The following is a 17,300-nucleotide window of genomic DNA, read 5'->3' on the forward strand; positions in this document are numbered from 1 at the left end:
TAAGTATTAGTTAGGTGTAGGGGTAACTATGATAACTAAATATTCAAAATTGATTTTTTAAGTTATACGTATTATTTGAAAAATAGCCACTGTGTTTTCTTATTTAAAAAAAAAAGCCATATTGGCCTATCTCCTGTGTCAACCATGAGGAATCGAACCTTATATTTGAGCTTTGCGAGTCTGTGAACTTACTTCTGTCCTACTGAGTGACTGAAAAATAATTATATGACTATCCATACCTTCCAAGAGATGATGCACCGTTGATAACTTTCATCCTGGTATACATAAAAAGTTCATGTTTTAAATATTTAAAGTTAGCTAAAAAAGTAATGCTTGTATCATACTGTAGTAATCGTCTTTTTAAACCCATCTCGTTCAGCTCCTGATTAGTTTAAATATGTTAATTTACTTAAAATTGATGTGTATCAAGATTGAAGTTAAAATATATCAATGTGGAGTTTAACATTACTAATAACTTAGTTTGCTGAACCCATTTCCTTCAGCTCGATTTTTTCATTTGTTAATCAAGGGATTTCTCCCGATGGACTAGGGGCCTGGCATGGCCAAGCGCGTAAGGCGTGCGACTCGTAATCCGAGGGTCGCGGGTTCGCGCCCGAGTCGCGCTAAACATGCTCGCCCTCCCAGCCGTGGGGGCGTATAATGTGACGGTCAATCCCACTATTCGTTGGTAAAAGAGTAGCCCAAGAGTTGGCGGTGGGTGGTGATGACTAGCTGCCTTCCCTCTAGTCTTACACTGCTAAATTAGGGACGGCTAGCACAGATAGCCCTCGAGTAGCTTTGTGCGAAATTCCAAAACAAACAAACAAACAAACCGATGGACTATGTATCAATTGCATAAATATGCAATATTGTTTAAGTACCTTACTTAGTATCTATAAACTCATCGGGCGTGTTAGTAATAATTAGGAATATTCAGGGAGAGACTTAAGATAACAAAGTTCAAGAGCATTTATGTTATTTAAACGTTTCTTTCAAATGTAAACTCTCCTCGTCACATCTTCTAATGACAATTTGGCCCGGCCTGGCCAAGTGGTTAGTGCACTCGACTCGTTATCCGAGGGTCATGAGTGTATTCATATCGAATCCTTCAACTGAAATAAATGGTTGTTTTAATTCTTTAAACTCGTTAAAATTATTAAGATATTCTTATTATAGAACTTTATAATAATAATTGATTTATATTTGGGTATAAACCTGCCGGCAAATGAGATTGTTATGGCGAGAGTTGGTAATTTAAAATATATTTTTTTCGTCGTTTTGTTAGAATATGTCATAATGATTATAAGATAAATAAACACAGTAGTTCTATTTCTAATCAAGTCTCTCCTAAAATTTCCACTGAACCTATGGTGGAAAAAATGTCGCGTTTGATGAAATATTATGAGGATTTTATAGGACTGACTGAAGTGAAAGCAGCACAGGATAAAGTTTTGCAGGTCTGTGTAGCCTGTTACTAGTATTAGTGGAACCAAAATTGCAGTTTCTGACTTAGAGGTTATAGTTGAAAATTTTAACGATACGTCATTAACCTCTAAATATTATACTGATTAGAGTAATACCAATAATACATAATAATAGTCATCGTAGTACTTGGTAAGATTTAATTTCTAAAAAAATTAATATCATAGTTTTTAGTTTTTACTCACCTCGCGAGTGATATGTTTTTAGTAGATTATAATGTATAGTATACTTTACACATTTACACTAATTACCAAAGAAACGTGATTTGTGAGACTATGTACAATAGACTGTAATAGTGCTATTGATTCTTTGTAAATAGTGCACTGAAAATTTTAAAAAATGGCTGCATCCTAGATTCTTGGTTGAGCATAGGTTCCACATCCTCTCCATATTTCCAGGGGCAAATAGAATACTCCTTGTCTACATGGTTGGGGAATGAGGATGAAAATTCATAATTCTAGACCATATGAGTCATTTTGAACCAAGGATGTTGCCTTTCATACTTTTTCAGGTGTAAAAAAAATATCTGCTAAATTGTTGCTTTCTTCTCGTGATTCTAGTGGTGTAAAGTGCATCAATCTATGACTAAAGGTTGGGATCCAGTAAAAAAATATATATGTATAATATTCCATTTTTAACTCTGAGTTGTGGAACCTCGGATATTTAATTGGGGCTGGCCAATACTGATGACTACTCGTATTCTGTTCCACCTTTATTATTCCAAAGCTGGGACTACAATCTAATTGTGTAAATTACTGTGAGGCAAAAAAACAAAATGTTAAAGTATGTTGATTGTAAAAGTAAATATTTTTTTATGAATAAGTACCATATTGCTGATAATTTTATATTGTACTAGCAGACAACAAATTATCAAAAGTTATTCACAAGTTCAATGTTAGGTTTGAGCCATGTGAAAGTGTGTCAAAGTCGGATCAATATTTGTGAATTAATATTAATAGCATGTATAAGGGCAAAATTTACTGGATTTAAACCATACATTGGCTTTACTTGTTATTTAATTATTTAGTCTAAAGTTTTCCTTAACAAAGTTTTTGTGCCATTAATAAGTTTAGTTTCACAACCAATTTTGGCTACTTTTTTCAATGTTCAAAATAATGGTGGATAAACTCTGGTTGAGGTTACTATTTGTTTTATTCACTACGTTGTGAAACACGGATCTGAAAATAAAATCATATTTCATTAAATGATTAAAATTGCTCACTATGATGTTTTTCAGGTTATTGGCAAAATCACTTGCCATGCTGTATTTCCAGTAGTCCAGGTCACACAAGGTTTGATTGAGCCCTAACCACACTGCACATCTTTGCTTACCAACAGATTCCATACTAGTGCTCAGTTGGTTGTTGAAAAATTCCACCACCAATGCAATATCTGATACTGTATTATTTTTTCTTTCAGCAGAGAATATAACCTGGTTAATATGAGATGCATTGTTCCAGAGGTGTGCCCATACAGTCTACCAACCATTAGGTGTTATCCTCTTTGGGTTTTCCTGAAGGGAAATTATATAGGTTTAATGTTTGAACTGCCCCATCCACCATTTTATTGTGGTGTGTTAGCTATTCTGTGTACTGAAGTGCGATATCATCTCAGAAGTTAAAATTTTCTCACCTGAAAATGTATTTCTCTTAGGTACCCCATCTGCACACCTCATTCATCATCTCCATTTCTGGAGTTGAGTACCATAATATGGATTGATTTATTATAGTAAATCTTCATTCATAATTTACATGGAGCTAAGATGTACATGTACTAGGTTTTAATTGAGTGAAATATTACTATGTTTTTACTCTTAAAAGCATTTGATAAAGTTAGCTTATGAATTGAATTTTAGAGGAAATTGTGAAAAGATAATTTTCACTTGACAAATTGGTCATTTTGCTAATTAGAAGAATGTGAACAACAAGTTGCTTCAAATATCTGTTTATAAGGTTTCTGGCATTTTGTATTAATGTAATAATTTTCTGAATTTCATTATTTCTGAAGCATTTACTGCATAACTTAAGGAGGGATGTTCATATTTGGTATTCATGATTGACAAAGCTATAAGAATATAAGGTAGGGTATATCCAGAGATATTTATTTTAATTCTGTTTTTAGTATTGAAATATATTTAGGTCTAATTCTGCAGCAAGAGTTTTAATCATATATTCATAAACCATTTTTGTTGTGTCTTAAAAAATTAAAAGATATATATTTATATTATGCCTAAAATAAGAAATGTGCAACAAAACATACTTTTCATTACTATGTATTTGTTCAAAATTTTGAAGGTAATTTACTAATAAATAGTTATTTAATACGTATTTGTTTGTGTAATTTATCTTTCTATTTTTTATAAAGGCAGAACGAAAGTTCAATGATACTCAAGAGCTTCGCAGAGACAGACAGCAACAGATACAGCATATAGCTTCTTGTTTAAAAGAGATTCATGCAGAATTGGATAAGACCACCAGTGGAGAAGATCGTTATCTTACTTTAATTACTCAGGTCCTTGATTTTAAATTTAAGTTTTGAAAATTAAGAAGAAAACATTGCTAAAAGCACACATAGAGTTAGCTTTAAAACTTTTAATGAGATATTTTATTGCACTCATGTTATCAATTCTCCCAGGAAAAAAAACTTGGATGAATTAATAATTACACATACATAACACTGTTTCTTTAAATTTACTTAAAAGGTTGAAATTTGCAACAGCAAAGTAACTGAAAGACATTTACTTAACATAGAAAACATGCAGTGATGGTCCTTCCTGCTTGAAACTATTGATAAAATGTGTTTTGCAAGGGCTATTTAGAGCTTCTGTCATAATGGCCACTTTTTTTACCCCACTATTTTCCTTTTGTTCCTAGTAAGAAATAAATACTCTGGAATTCAGATCCATTATTTTCATGGCTTTAGCCACTCAATCATCTATTATGTTTATATACAGATTAGCTCAAAGATAACTTTATGCCACCTTGTTAGCTTCTGTGACTAGTATTTTAATTGACTTAGGCTGGTGATGTCACACATGTAGTATCACATTTTTAAACTGTATTGTTGTGTATAGACATAAAAAGTTTGTGAGAAACTTAGTCAATGCTTAAAATCTAAATTGTAAATTCTGAATAGCCAGAAGAGTTTTAGCAAATCTGATTGTAATCTAAAAGGCATTACATGAACTACTTTTTTGCATGACTGAAACCTGCAAGGGCTGTCATATTTAGTGCAGGTGATTTTAGTTCAATGGCATGCTATGAATATGTCTTAATTTAGCCATTAAAATGTTGTTTTGTTGACAGAGAAATAGGATAATTCAATCAATACAAGTAACCTTTAGTGTCCAATTTTGTAAACAAAGATATATAGCATCAATCCACTGTTTGATAAATGTTTACAGCTCTTATGCATTTTTCAAATGTAAAGGACTACAGTGAAATTAAACCCAAGTTGATGTTGTTTGAGAATATTAAAAAATAAAAATATTTGCTTTAAAAGTTGTATTTTGTAATAGTATTCTTACATACTTTTGATTGTTCTTGAATATTATACACATTTGTATAATACATTATTATACATTTGTTTTTCAGGCATAAGATGAAATTCCAACAAATATAGTGAACTATAATACTGAAAAATTGTACTTCAGAAATTAGATTTAAATTACTATAAAGTACAATAGTTAAACTTTTAATTATATTTTAAACATAAATATTGCCAGCTTAAATATTTCAGTTATTACAAAACTTAAGTATTCAGTATAATTATGCTGTACTGTAACATGAGGTTTTTTACCTTTCTATAATTTATCTGTAAGTGAATGATATTTAAGCAAAATTATCATTAACTGATTATTTAGGTTGGGAGCATAATCATTACTCAAGTGGAAACTGATTCTTGTGACTAAAATTGCTGTTTGCATATTGTATGTTGTATAAACTCCACACTGTGTAGAGTACTAATATGAGATCACTGTGTTAAATAACAATATGAACAGACCATTAAGAGAATTTCATTGCCAGTATGAATCTTGTATTTGATGTTGTATTCAATAATAAGTAAAAAAATTTAGTTTTCAGATAGTGGATCATCAAAGAGTGCAACTATGAGTAAGAATACTAATTAGCAATTTGATCACTTTTAGATCCATTTCTGTTGGAGACTAATATTCTTCACAACATTACATTTTGTTGTAACACTAACCTTTTGATTAACACATTATTTAAGGATTTATTTGATATTTTAGGTGATACATTTTTACTAAAGAAAATTGTAGCACTAAGATAATTCATCAAGACAGCTGATTAAAAAAAGTGCTAAAATAGCCTTTAATTGTACAATCTTTAAGTCGAAGACTGAGTGGCAGACTTGACTAGAAAGTGAATGAAATTTCTCATTTGATTACAATATTAGAAATTATTGGTTGTTTATTTCAACATTTGTGATCTATGTAACAAACAATGTTGCAATACTTTGTAATATTTACATGGTTAAATTGATCAAAACAGTTGCTTTCATGAAAAGATGTTTTTTCTATAATGTTGGTAGTTAACATACAACTTCTCTAGCTTATTGTTATTGAAACATTGTCAGAATTTTATTTTTTAAATATTTAATAATCTAGATGGACTGAATTTTATGTTTCTAAAATAATATGCAAGGGTAGAATTTTGACTTTACATATTTATAAATGTGTGAATACAATTAAAATTCTAAAGACAAGCTTGTTTACTAATAATAAAACTTTTTTTTTCTAGGAGCATGCAATTATTAAGGAAGAAAGAAATCTTACTGAAGAATTTAAACAGCTAGAGAAAAATGAGAGAGAATATTTCTCAGCATTATCATTAGCTGTTAGAGAAAGCCATGAGAAGGAACAGGCTCAAGCAGAGAGGATGAAGTACTGGTCAGTCATTGGTTCAGTTTGTGGAGCAGTAATTGGAATTTTAGGAACTAGCATAAATAACTGGCTCCGAATGAAAGAACTGAGAGGGTTGGTACAAGAAACTGCAGATCATAGTGACCTGGAGAAGTTGTTCATCAGTTTAAATGATGCACTAAAAACTCTGTATGCCCAAGTGACAGGCATTATTGAAGATCTTAAGATCCTTCTGCAACATATAAAAAGTTCAGAAACAAGTATTAAAAGTGAAGATGGTGCAGGTGGTGGTGAAATAATAGGTACTCATACTGACAACATGGCAACCAGATTGTATCAGATTCTCTCTGTACTTCAACATCAAGAAAAAGTTCCATTTGAAGATATAAAAGAAGTGAAAACTTTACTTGCAGCTCACATTGGACTAAAAGATTTTGGAGGAGACACATCACCTACTGCTGTTTATGTTGGTGAGGATGTAGAAAAATTGGTGAAAAATACAGAAAAGAACTTAGAGTGGAAAATTAAAATGAATTCTCTTACCACTGTTGCCTTGGTATATGGTATTTTTGCCATAACATTTCCCTTAATAACATACTTCTCAAAATGACCTTAGATGTAAATAACATGAATTTGGGAAGCATTTTATTTATAATAAGTGAAAGTAAATTATTTTCTACTTTACTTCTACTGAACAAATTTTGTAAGATAGAGCATAATAGTATACTATATCAAATTATTAAAATATTCTAAGAACTAGTGTAAAAACAGATATGAACTACTACATTTTTCTAGTAGGCCAACAGCAGATATCAGTTGAATATATGTACAAACAATAAGATAAATTATATAAAGAAAAGAAACTGTTGAGTTTGATTTAAAATTTATTTTTCATTTATTTCTTCCAGATTTAAGGTTTCATTCCTTATAAAATATTTAGAACAAGATGATGTTTTTCATCTCTGTATGCAATGTGAAACTTATAATACAAGAAAAGCATGTCACTTAAATATATAGTTTTTATATCAGTAAGCTCAAGATGTTTTAAATGCATAGAAGTATATTACTGTATACTATTACAAAGTTGATCAGATGTGTAAGAGTTAATGTTTAAAGTAAGCGCATCAATATTTGACCCTTCACTTATTATATTGAAATAAATAACATCTTTACTAACATGGAGGCCATGTAATTAAAATACGTAAAAATGTGTAAATGTAATTAATAAAATTTTTAACTTGCTATTTTTCCAAAAAGCATGCAATTTAATTGAGATAAGCTCCCCAGTGGCACAGCAGTATGTCTGTAGACTCACACTGCTAGAAACTGAGTTTTGATACCTGTGGTGGGCAGAATACAGATAGCCCATTGTATAGCTTTATGCCTAATTCCAAAAATAAACATAATTGAAAAAAAATATTTTTTTCACCAAATTTTTCATTACATAAAATGAATTAATTCTAATAAGAGTGATACAAACCATTTTGGTAATCAGAAACTAGAAATGTGAAGAAACAAAAATTAAACACATTTGTGTAAAAAAAGACTCAATAAAGCTGTTACTAATGAGGTTATGGACTCATTTTATCTTTACTACAAAAATCCCATTTATTTTCAAAACTAAATGAAAAGTAGAATTTAATTCTCATAAATATTTTATTTATATTATTTTTAATTTATGCTAAAAGGAGTTTAAAAGCTATATATATGTATGAGAGACTAATGATGAGTTAAGTTTTCCAAATTTGAAATTTGTTTGTTCCTGCATTATTTCTCACACTTGTAAGATAATCTCCATTTAATAAATAATGAAATGATTCCAGTTGGAAATTTAGATTCTGTAATTCAGTTTAATGGAAAAAGTTAAATACATATTTTAATATTATTTGATAAAGGTTTGACAGTTAATAGCTGTGATACATTTACTTCATCAATACATGTTGTGAAGACAGTTAAAGTATAGTAAAATATACATAGTTTGATTAAATAAAGAGATGTTAAGATTTAGAGACAGCTGTTTCATAGTGCTCATAACAACTGGTCACAGAATAGCGTGCCAAAACATGTTTTATAATTAAAGAGTTGATCGGTTTGTTTGTTTATCAGTTATGATGTTTAAGTAATTAGGATTTGCACAGAGCATTGAAAGGAGATCCTAAAATGTCTTTACAGGCCAAGGACCACCTTTTATAAAAATATAAGTAGACGAGGTGAGACCAATAACTTTTTTGTCACCTTGTTAATAAAAATTATAATAGTATGTACAGTACAATTATTGTGATGAATTCTGTGTGTATAATATATTAATGTTTATTTTTGTAGAGTATTAAAATAAGTATGATACTCTAATTTGAAATAACTACATGTACTAAGTGCTTAGTCTTCTCAGTAATGGCATGTACATTACATTGCTCCAGCAGGCTCTCTGGCAAGAGAGAGAGCTTGCTGCTTGAATACCAAAGTTTTTAAATACCTTATGTATTTGTATGTTTGCATAAAGGTAGAGACAATTATACTTTAACAGTTTATTTTATAAAACCAAAAATAAGTAGATAAACAAATTAATAAAAAAAAACAACTAGGTGTTGTGTTTGTCAGTGTAGTTTTTGCATAGTATAGACGTTAATTTTATGCCTGGTTTTTGAATAAATTTGGTATTAACTGGAATGTCATATTTTGTTGCTAGTTTTTGCCAAATGTTGGTTATTTTTCTGCTGATGTCGGGAATATATGGTATGCTGCAGTATATGGTTTCATGATTTTTCATGGGATATATTTACTTTTGTTAGTTGATTTTGTTTTTTAAATAACTGTGTGCGTGTAATGTTTTCTAAGGTAGGTAGAGGAAACTTGTTGATGTTGATGAAGTATTGTTTTATTTTGTATAATTTGTCATTTATTTTATCTGGTGAGCATAGTTTTATGGCTGTGTTTATTTGGTTTCTTAGTATGTCGAGTTTTTGGTTTGTTTCATGTGCTGAATACCAAGGAATGTATAGTACAGTATGGGTGATTTTTCAGTGGATTCCTGTTTTAAATTGTGTATTGGTTCTTGTAATTTTGGAAAATGGAAACCAGATTAAAAAAACACATAAAGTCACCTTCACATGTTTTCGAACACTGCAAATCAAATAAACACAACATAACCATAGAAAACACCTAAACTAAAAAAAGAAACAAACATAAACAAATGCAAAATTAAAGAAGCCTTACTTATACAACAACTCAAGCTCAAAATAAACCAATACAAAGGAACACCTTCATACCTATATTAATAAATATATTCAAACATCTGAGCACGCCCTATACATTCCTACACTCCGTTACACAACCCCCTTTAAACGTGTGGTCAGTTACCTCTTTCTTTCTTTGTGAACCTGACGATGACCGAAGAAGGTCGAAACGTTGTTTGCTCCTCTATTAGTGCCTTCTCCACCCATTCCAGCCTTTTTAAATATATAATTTGAGATTTCATGTTCTTGTAAAAATCAATTAAAGAATTAACCACCTTGAATGTAAAGTATGCCTGCATGTGCTAACCTTGCAAAACTGATGAAAGAAGTGAAAAAGGCTGCAATAACTTCTTAACCAAGTAAAATGCAGAGAGATGCTCAAAATGTGATGAAATATTCTGAATTTCATTTGCTTTTACTTTCATGTCTTTATCCCAATTCCAGTTTGTAACATCAGGATCAAAGGTTCCATCAGGTGCAGCCAGGTGGTTAGAGTGTTTGACTTGCAATTTGAAGGTCACAGGATCAAATCCCTGTCATACCAAACATGCTCACCCATTCAGCCTTGGGGGTGTTATAATGTAATGATCGATCCCAATATTCATTGGCAAAATAGTAGTCCAAGATTTAACAGTGGGTGTTGATGACTAGTTGTCTTCTCTCCAGTCTTACACCACTAAATTAGGGTTTGTTTGTTTTGGAATTTTGCACAAAGCTACTCGAGGACTATCTATGCTAGCCGTCCCTAATTTAGCAGTGTAAGACTAGAGGGAAGGCAGCTAGTCATCACCACCCACTGCCAACTCTTGGGCTACTCTTTTACCAACAAATGGTGGGATTGACTATCACATTATAATGCCCCCATGGCTGAAAGGGCGAGTATGTTTGGCGCGACGGGGATGAGAACCCGCAACCCTCAGGTTATGAGTCGCACGCCTTAACACGTTGGTAAAAGAGTAGCCCAAGAGTTAGCAGTGGGTGGTGATGACTAGCTGCCTTCCCTCTAGTCTTACACTGCTAAATTAGGGATGGCTTGCACAGATAGCCCTCGAGTAACTTTGTGCAAAATTCAAAAACAAACAAACAAACAAGAAGCCAACTTTTATTGCATCTTGGACAATACTTTTATGTCCTTCAACTCCATTTATGCTATAGATTGAGGCTGTTATGTCATTAGCCTGTCATTTGCAATCACCAATATTAATGGAATGCTTTATTAAAGTTCCCTTTATTTTTTCAGGAATGACTACACCTGTTATTTATTTTAAGAGGTTTAAAGTCAATCAGTATTTTACAAAGTATAGGATTTTCACCTGATTTTCTCAAATTGGTAAAGGAGAAGCAGACTGAGAATTTCTTTGTTATGTGAGGTGACTATTTGCCATTATGGGAAAATATGGACAACTGTTTAAATTGTCTAATAATTTTTCATCAGTTCTGCTCTCATTGCAGTCTTTCATTTTGGATATCAGTATGTGTGTGTATGTATATATATTGCATTTTTTGGGCATGAAGTAAAATTATTCTTTTAACCCTTTCACCATGTGACACAAATTCATGATCTGGTCTGTGATGCTTTTTGATCAGTCATACGAATTAATTAATTTGGACTAAAAATGTTTTGTAGATTTGTTAATTAGATGATGCTCATGACTATGACATTTACAAAATCTGAAAATTACACCTGCTATGTTTTGAGCATCATAAATGATTGATTGTCATGATTGCTCAACATTTAAGAGTGTTGCATCATCATTATCACTTGTACAATATTTGTCTTTATAATAGTGTGAAGGAACAATTATACTCTTATACATCCCATAAGAACCATGTAGTCTAAATGGCACCCTTAATTTCATAAAATCCATTTTTAATATATTGGCTTTGGGTTTTATATATGATACTCAAGTGTCAGTCAAATCACCCAAGTGTCAGTTGCGATACCCAAAACAGTGAAAACATCTTTTCCATTGAATAATCGTAAGACAACAATAACATTTCCCTCATTTGAAAAAACAGCATCTATAACACTTGGAAAAATTTTAAAATTCATTTTCATATTTAATTTATTTAATTCATATACAGTAAAACTTTGATTAACTGGCACTGTGCCATTAAGGGCAGGCCTTTTCAGTTTGTAACAAATATAAATCTTACAGTAATAGCCACATTGGTATTCCAGAGTAAAAACTGTCTTTAGTCTTTATCAATATATAGGCAGTCAATAAAGTTGACAGTTACTTTTGTCTTCCTGTATGGTACACTGATAAATTTCAAATACATTCAAAGTTTATTGGATCAGCTCCAAACAATGCACTATAATGAAAGTTTTCAAAGATTCAAAATGCAATATTATTATTCCTGTTTGAAACACTAGAATACATAAACTGGTAAATTCCACATTTTGTTTTTGGAGAAGTACTCAAATTGGCTTATTTCAATGTACATGCTTTGTTGGACTTGATAGAATAGTATTACTGTATCATATAAATGGGCTAATGATGCAAGCAGTAATTTGTTGCTTTTATTTCTGACACACTACATTACCTCCTCTCACATAAATAGCCATTATTGTTCAGTTCTGCTCTCTGCATGCAAAAAAAATAAACATGCCTTTCATTGGAAATTATGCATTTAAATGTCTTTCTTGCAAACTTTTGCGTGACTATCCTCCTGCAATGAAAGTGTCACATGCTCTCATTACCCTTGTGATTCCCTCTTTTCAATTCTACTAGACTATCACTTCTTAGTTGGCAGTTGGTGCTAATTTCAAATACTTTAATATTTTTTCCTATCGTTTCATTAATTTATCTTTCCAAGTTTATTATACAATAGTATTACTTGTAACTTGTTGCTTTATTCTGAAGTGAAATTATATTCCTACCAGGTTACAGAACATATTATTTTCTGCCAATACACTTGTGTTTTGTTCATTTTTCATTATTAATTTTCCATTACTACTTTCGAGGTTCTGTGCTCTATTATCAGCACATTACACAGGCTTCAGGTCATGGTACTGTGCTGGAAGATTTTCAGTGTTACATCCATTGGTATTGATCATCCTATGAACTGATCCTCTTCAGGGCTCATCTCGAGTATGGGGCCCATGAATTTGCACTAAGTTCACCAATTTTAGTAATATGAGTTGTTACACTGTTATGGTTTTTGAATACTTCAATTGTTTATGTTATTATCTATCATTAGTTGTGTTCCATAGCATAAGTTTCATTAGATTGGTTCATATTCAAGTTCAGGTTAGCAATTACCTTTAGGTGTATTTTCTACTATTCCATTCATTTAGGCTTGTCATAGTCATTGTTTTTGGATTACCTGTAATTCATCTCATTGATATGTCTATCATAAATTTTATTGTATTGTTTTTCTTCCTATTCACTTGGTTTGTGGGGAACTCTTGAGCTAGGGTCCACACAGATTTATCCCAATATTGTACATAATGTTCACTTAAGTACTTTGTAATATTCTTTGTTACGTATTGCTTAATTTGGTTTTCTAAGTGTTTATTTTTGGTCACTGGTATTTCCATAATTCTATCAACATGTTATTCAGTAAGTAGATTATATATCTTGTTTGATTAGGCTTAATAAGTGCATGTTATATTCAGTTTCACCATGGTTCGTTTTCTGGGTTTATTAATGCTTAAATTGTCCATTCTTCAACCATAACATCTCACCCATATGTTTATTTCATTACACAATTTCTGACCATTACATTTGTTTAATTTATTCTTTATACTTTTTATCTTTCATTTCTTTTTACTTCTTACCATTTATTTTATTTGTGAGGGCTCCTGGGACCCACCCTACCTACTCCTAATACTGCTCATCTTCCTCTTGTGATAGTGGAACCCAATTTCTGATGACCTAGATTTTGTAAATCTTTGTCCACCTTCACAACAAGTGCATTCCAGGCCTCTACTGCAGGATGTGTCAAGGTAGTTTAAGTTAGTTTTTGATGCTTCCTCCTCTTACTCCACTTTTTCTTGTATTTTCCTTCCACCCTTTCCCATTGGGTTTAGATTGTGATTTGATTAGCCTTTTTTTCATTGTGTGCTTGTTCCCATCCTGATGTTTTCACTTGTAACCTGCACCACCCTTTTTAACCTACGTGTCTACCTTGCTATTGGTTGGAGATATTTCGTCTGTCGAGGAATGGGACTATATCTCATATATTTGTCTTCAATTCTCTGCTTTGATTATCTGTTTCTTTTCTTGTCATGATACCATCATTCACCTGTTGCCACCCTTCACTCTTTTATGAGACTGCAACTGGATAAGTTACCTTTTCTTATATACCTCTTCTTTTTCAGGGGCATGTCCCTCTTTTTCTTACTGGATTCCACTCTGTGGAAAGTAGTGTCTGACTAGGTATTCTTTAACCTATAAAATTTGCAGTGTTATCCTCACAATGTAATTGCTCCATAAATATGCCTGTTCCAGACTGTACCACCCATGGACAACATGAGTAAAAAGCAGAGAGAGTTTGATGGCAATACCTGCTATGTGGAGTATTGAATAAATTGGTATGGTCTGCTTTTAAAAATAGTTTCATGATCAACCATTGCAATGCCTCAGGTGTTGACTTTCTCCAGACTCTCCATCACATTTTACTTCCCTTTTTTTCTAGTGGAGTTTTGGAGTCCTTACCACTTTCTAGTTCCAAACTGCTGGGGTGGTGAACCATAGAAGTATCTTCCTGAAGGGTTTAAGTAAAGAAATGCAGAGTATAATGGTGGTGTTCTACTGATGTAGATGACTTGAAATTTTCAATTATAAAGTATACAAAGGCCAAAGGAGTGAGACATCAAATTGCAATTCACTTCTTAGATTTGGATCTCTCATCCTACCTCCATGAGTATGTCAGTTCCCAGTGGCTGGGTTTTGAATTTATAGTAGAACCAATCAACATACAGTCACGTGAAAAAGTTAGGACACCCTATGAAAGCCTGTGTATTTTTGTAACATTTTGGGATACATAGATAGTTAATCTCAAGTTTAACAATGCTGAGAGATTATAGGAATATAACTAAACAATTAAAACTAAAGAAAAGACTTTTCAAGATCTTCTGTAAATGTAAATCTACAAAATTGCATATTCTAACTGAGGAAAAAGTTAGGACACCCCCCACATTTATTCCCACTTAAAATGGCTCAACTCACACACAGGTGTATCACACCACGTGCACATGATTAGAAGATCGTTACTCAGCATTTTGAATGAGGCTTGCCCTATTTAAACCTCAGACATTTAATTTGGTGTGCTCCTGACTGTTGAAGTGAAAGTGAGCACCATGGTGAGAACAAAAGAACTGTCTGAGGCCTTCAGAAAGAAAATTGTAGCAGCTTATGAGTCTGGTAAAGGATTTAAAAAGATCCCAAAAGATTTTGAAATCAGCCATTCCACTGTCCGGAAAATAGTCAACAAGTGGAGGGCTTTCAAAACAACTGCCAACATGTCCAGGTCTGGTCGTCCAAGCAAGTTCACCCTGAGAGCAGACTGCAAGATGCTAAAAGAGGTCCCCAAACATCCTTACATGTCATCACAGGACCTACAGCAGGCTCTGGCTACTGTTGATGTGAAAGTGCATGCCTCTACAATCAGAAAGAGACTGCACAAGTTTAACTTGCATGGGAGGTGTGCAATGAGGAAACCTTTGCTCTCTAAGAGAAACATCAAGGTTTACTTTACTTCATTAAGCATACTTTGAAGTTTCAAATAACATGTAAATAAATACCCTGTTTTAAGTAAAGACAAAATGTTGTTGAATAATTAAAAAATAGAGGTTTTATAATATTTGATATTAAAATTATTATTGCCAACTTTGGTTAATGTAAACTGAAGTTTATTATGAGATACTTTTAAACTTAATAAAATTATGACCTCTGAACTGTAACTTTATGAGCTCGGTATTTTTCTGTTACAACTTCATCAGGATCTATCGATATCCTACAAGTTCTATAATCTAGTTAAAGCTAAATTGTTTTCAATTCAATCATGAGATGGAGAGATAAGCTGAAAGTCTGCACTTGAAAAAAACCTGAGTTATTTAATGAGGTGCTATTCCGCGGATAAAAATTCTAATGACCTTTTCCAACTGTTGATGAATTAACATTGAACTTTCGTTTCACTTTCTTCACAGCTAAAGTTTTCTTGATCTTTACATATAGTTCTTTTGTTGTTGGAACTATATGCCATTTTACAGTATTTTCATCTCTAGTTTCCCTACATTTTTAGTGCAGACGTATGAAAAATACCAGATTTAGGTTCTATTATCATCATTGATTTTAAATCTACATGCACTGCAAGTTATAAGTAATTTGATTTTAAAATATTTCGAACTTGCTTCACAAAACATAAATGTCTTTACAAGTAAAAGAGATAACTTAGAAAAACAGTATTGTATCGCGTATCTCACTTCACGATAGGTGTATCTTCCATTTAAGAAACATTTTAAAATGTTGGGAATGGCAGATGAGAAACGTTTCTTAACAATACATTTTTCAAATTCACTATTCCATTATGAAATTAATGATAGTTACTGGCAATACAATAAACTCTATTATATAAGATATTTATCATATTGACCTTATAGTTTGCTGGTATAAAACTGTCAACATGACTATACAATCTCGTATGCATTGGTTTATGAGATGTTTCTATTTCCAAGCCATGACTAAGTTTGTTAATATTCATATTCCCCACCAACAACAAGTTAACCACAAAAGAAAGGTTTGTAATCTTAAGTAGACAGAAAATTATATCTAAATTTCTATTCTTTCTACTTGTATTTTCTAGTAAATTATTCATAAGCTATCGCTGTGTTTTTATAATAATGTCTACTGATATTAAATTTTTATTATAAATCTTTACTATAAGGAAATTTAGTGTCAATTTTAGGCTTTTATGTTCATTCAGCGACTTAAAATGTAATTTATGGTTTTGTATCTTAAGATATTATACACTGACTTGGAGTATTTTTAAAGTATAATTATAATATATCTACATTATGATACCCACAACAGAAGAAAAACGTTATTAAGTACATTCATTATCAATATAAAAATCAAGGAATTTCTCCAAACATGTCTGTGTCTAAGAAAAATCATAACGAGCCAGGGGATTTTTTTGTGTGGGGGGTCGACTAAGTAACAGTGACTTAAACCCGACCCCAAGTAAACTTTTCCTTGTTACTGTAATGTAAATTTCATGGAATGAATTTAGAAACAAATAAAAGAAACATATATGACTATGAACTCTCATTTATTGATTTTATTCTAAAATATCAAGTTACAAGTAATCTTACAGCACTATACTGAATCACACTACATAGTTCATGTGACAATGAACTTTCATATATTTCTAAATAACATGTTACAAGTAGACATACCGCACTTAGGCCTTTAGCAGTATATCGGATCAAGTACAAAACATATTAACATGAACTCTTTAACACCATAGTACATATAACCATGTACTCTCATTTATTCCAAAACATTTTTGAGAGGAAGTAAGTGACCGCCTAGTGGGTTGATCTAGCCAATACTATAAAGTCACTAGGTCTGAGGTAGATTTAGTAACGGTGAGACAGTAGCTCCTTGTTCCTGGGGAAATCCCGCTCAGTGGTCTACATAATCAAAAATATTCTAATTGAGATGATCAGTACTTTATATTTCTGATTTCCCATT

General features: G+C 31.9%; 1 protein-coding gene across 2 annotated transcripts; it reads left to right on the top strand.

The window, feature by feature from the left end:
* Positions 1-1,036: 1,036 nt before the first annotated feature.
* On the top strand, positions 1,037-9,456 carry LOC143253651 (mitochondrial potassium channel-like). Of its 2 annotated transcripts, none has more exons than XM_076507850.1 (3): positions 1,037-1,249; positions 3,847-3,993; positions 6,243-7,227. In XM_076507850.1, exons 1-3 carry the CDS (start codon positions 1,226-1,228, stop codon positions 6,972-6,974), a joined length of 903 nt encoding a protein of 300 aa, XP_076363965.1. In that variant the 5' UTR covers positions 1,037-1,225; the 3' UTR covers positions 6,975-7,227. The 2 variants fall into 2 exon arrangements, with proteins under 2 accessions (XP_076363965.1, XP_076363964.1); XM_076507849.1 differs by having other exon boundaries at positions 1,042-1,457; positions 6,243-9,456.
* The last annotated feature ends 7,844 nt before the right edge of the window (positions 9,457-17,300 follow it).

This window comes from Tachypleus tridentatus, chromosome 6 (genome assembly GCF_004210375.1).
Source record: "Tachypleus tridentatus isolate NWPU-2018 chromosome 6, ASM421037v1, whole genome shotgun sequence".
Lineage (NCBI taxonomy): Eukaryota > Metazoa > Arthropoda > Merostomata > Xiphosura > Limulidae > Tachypleus > Tachypleus tridentatus.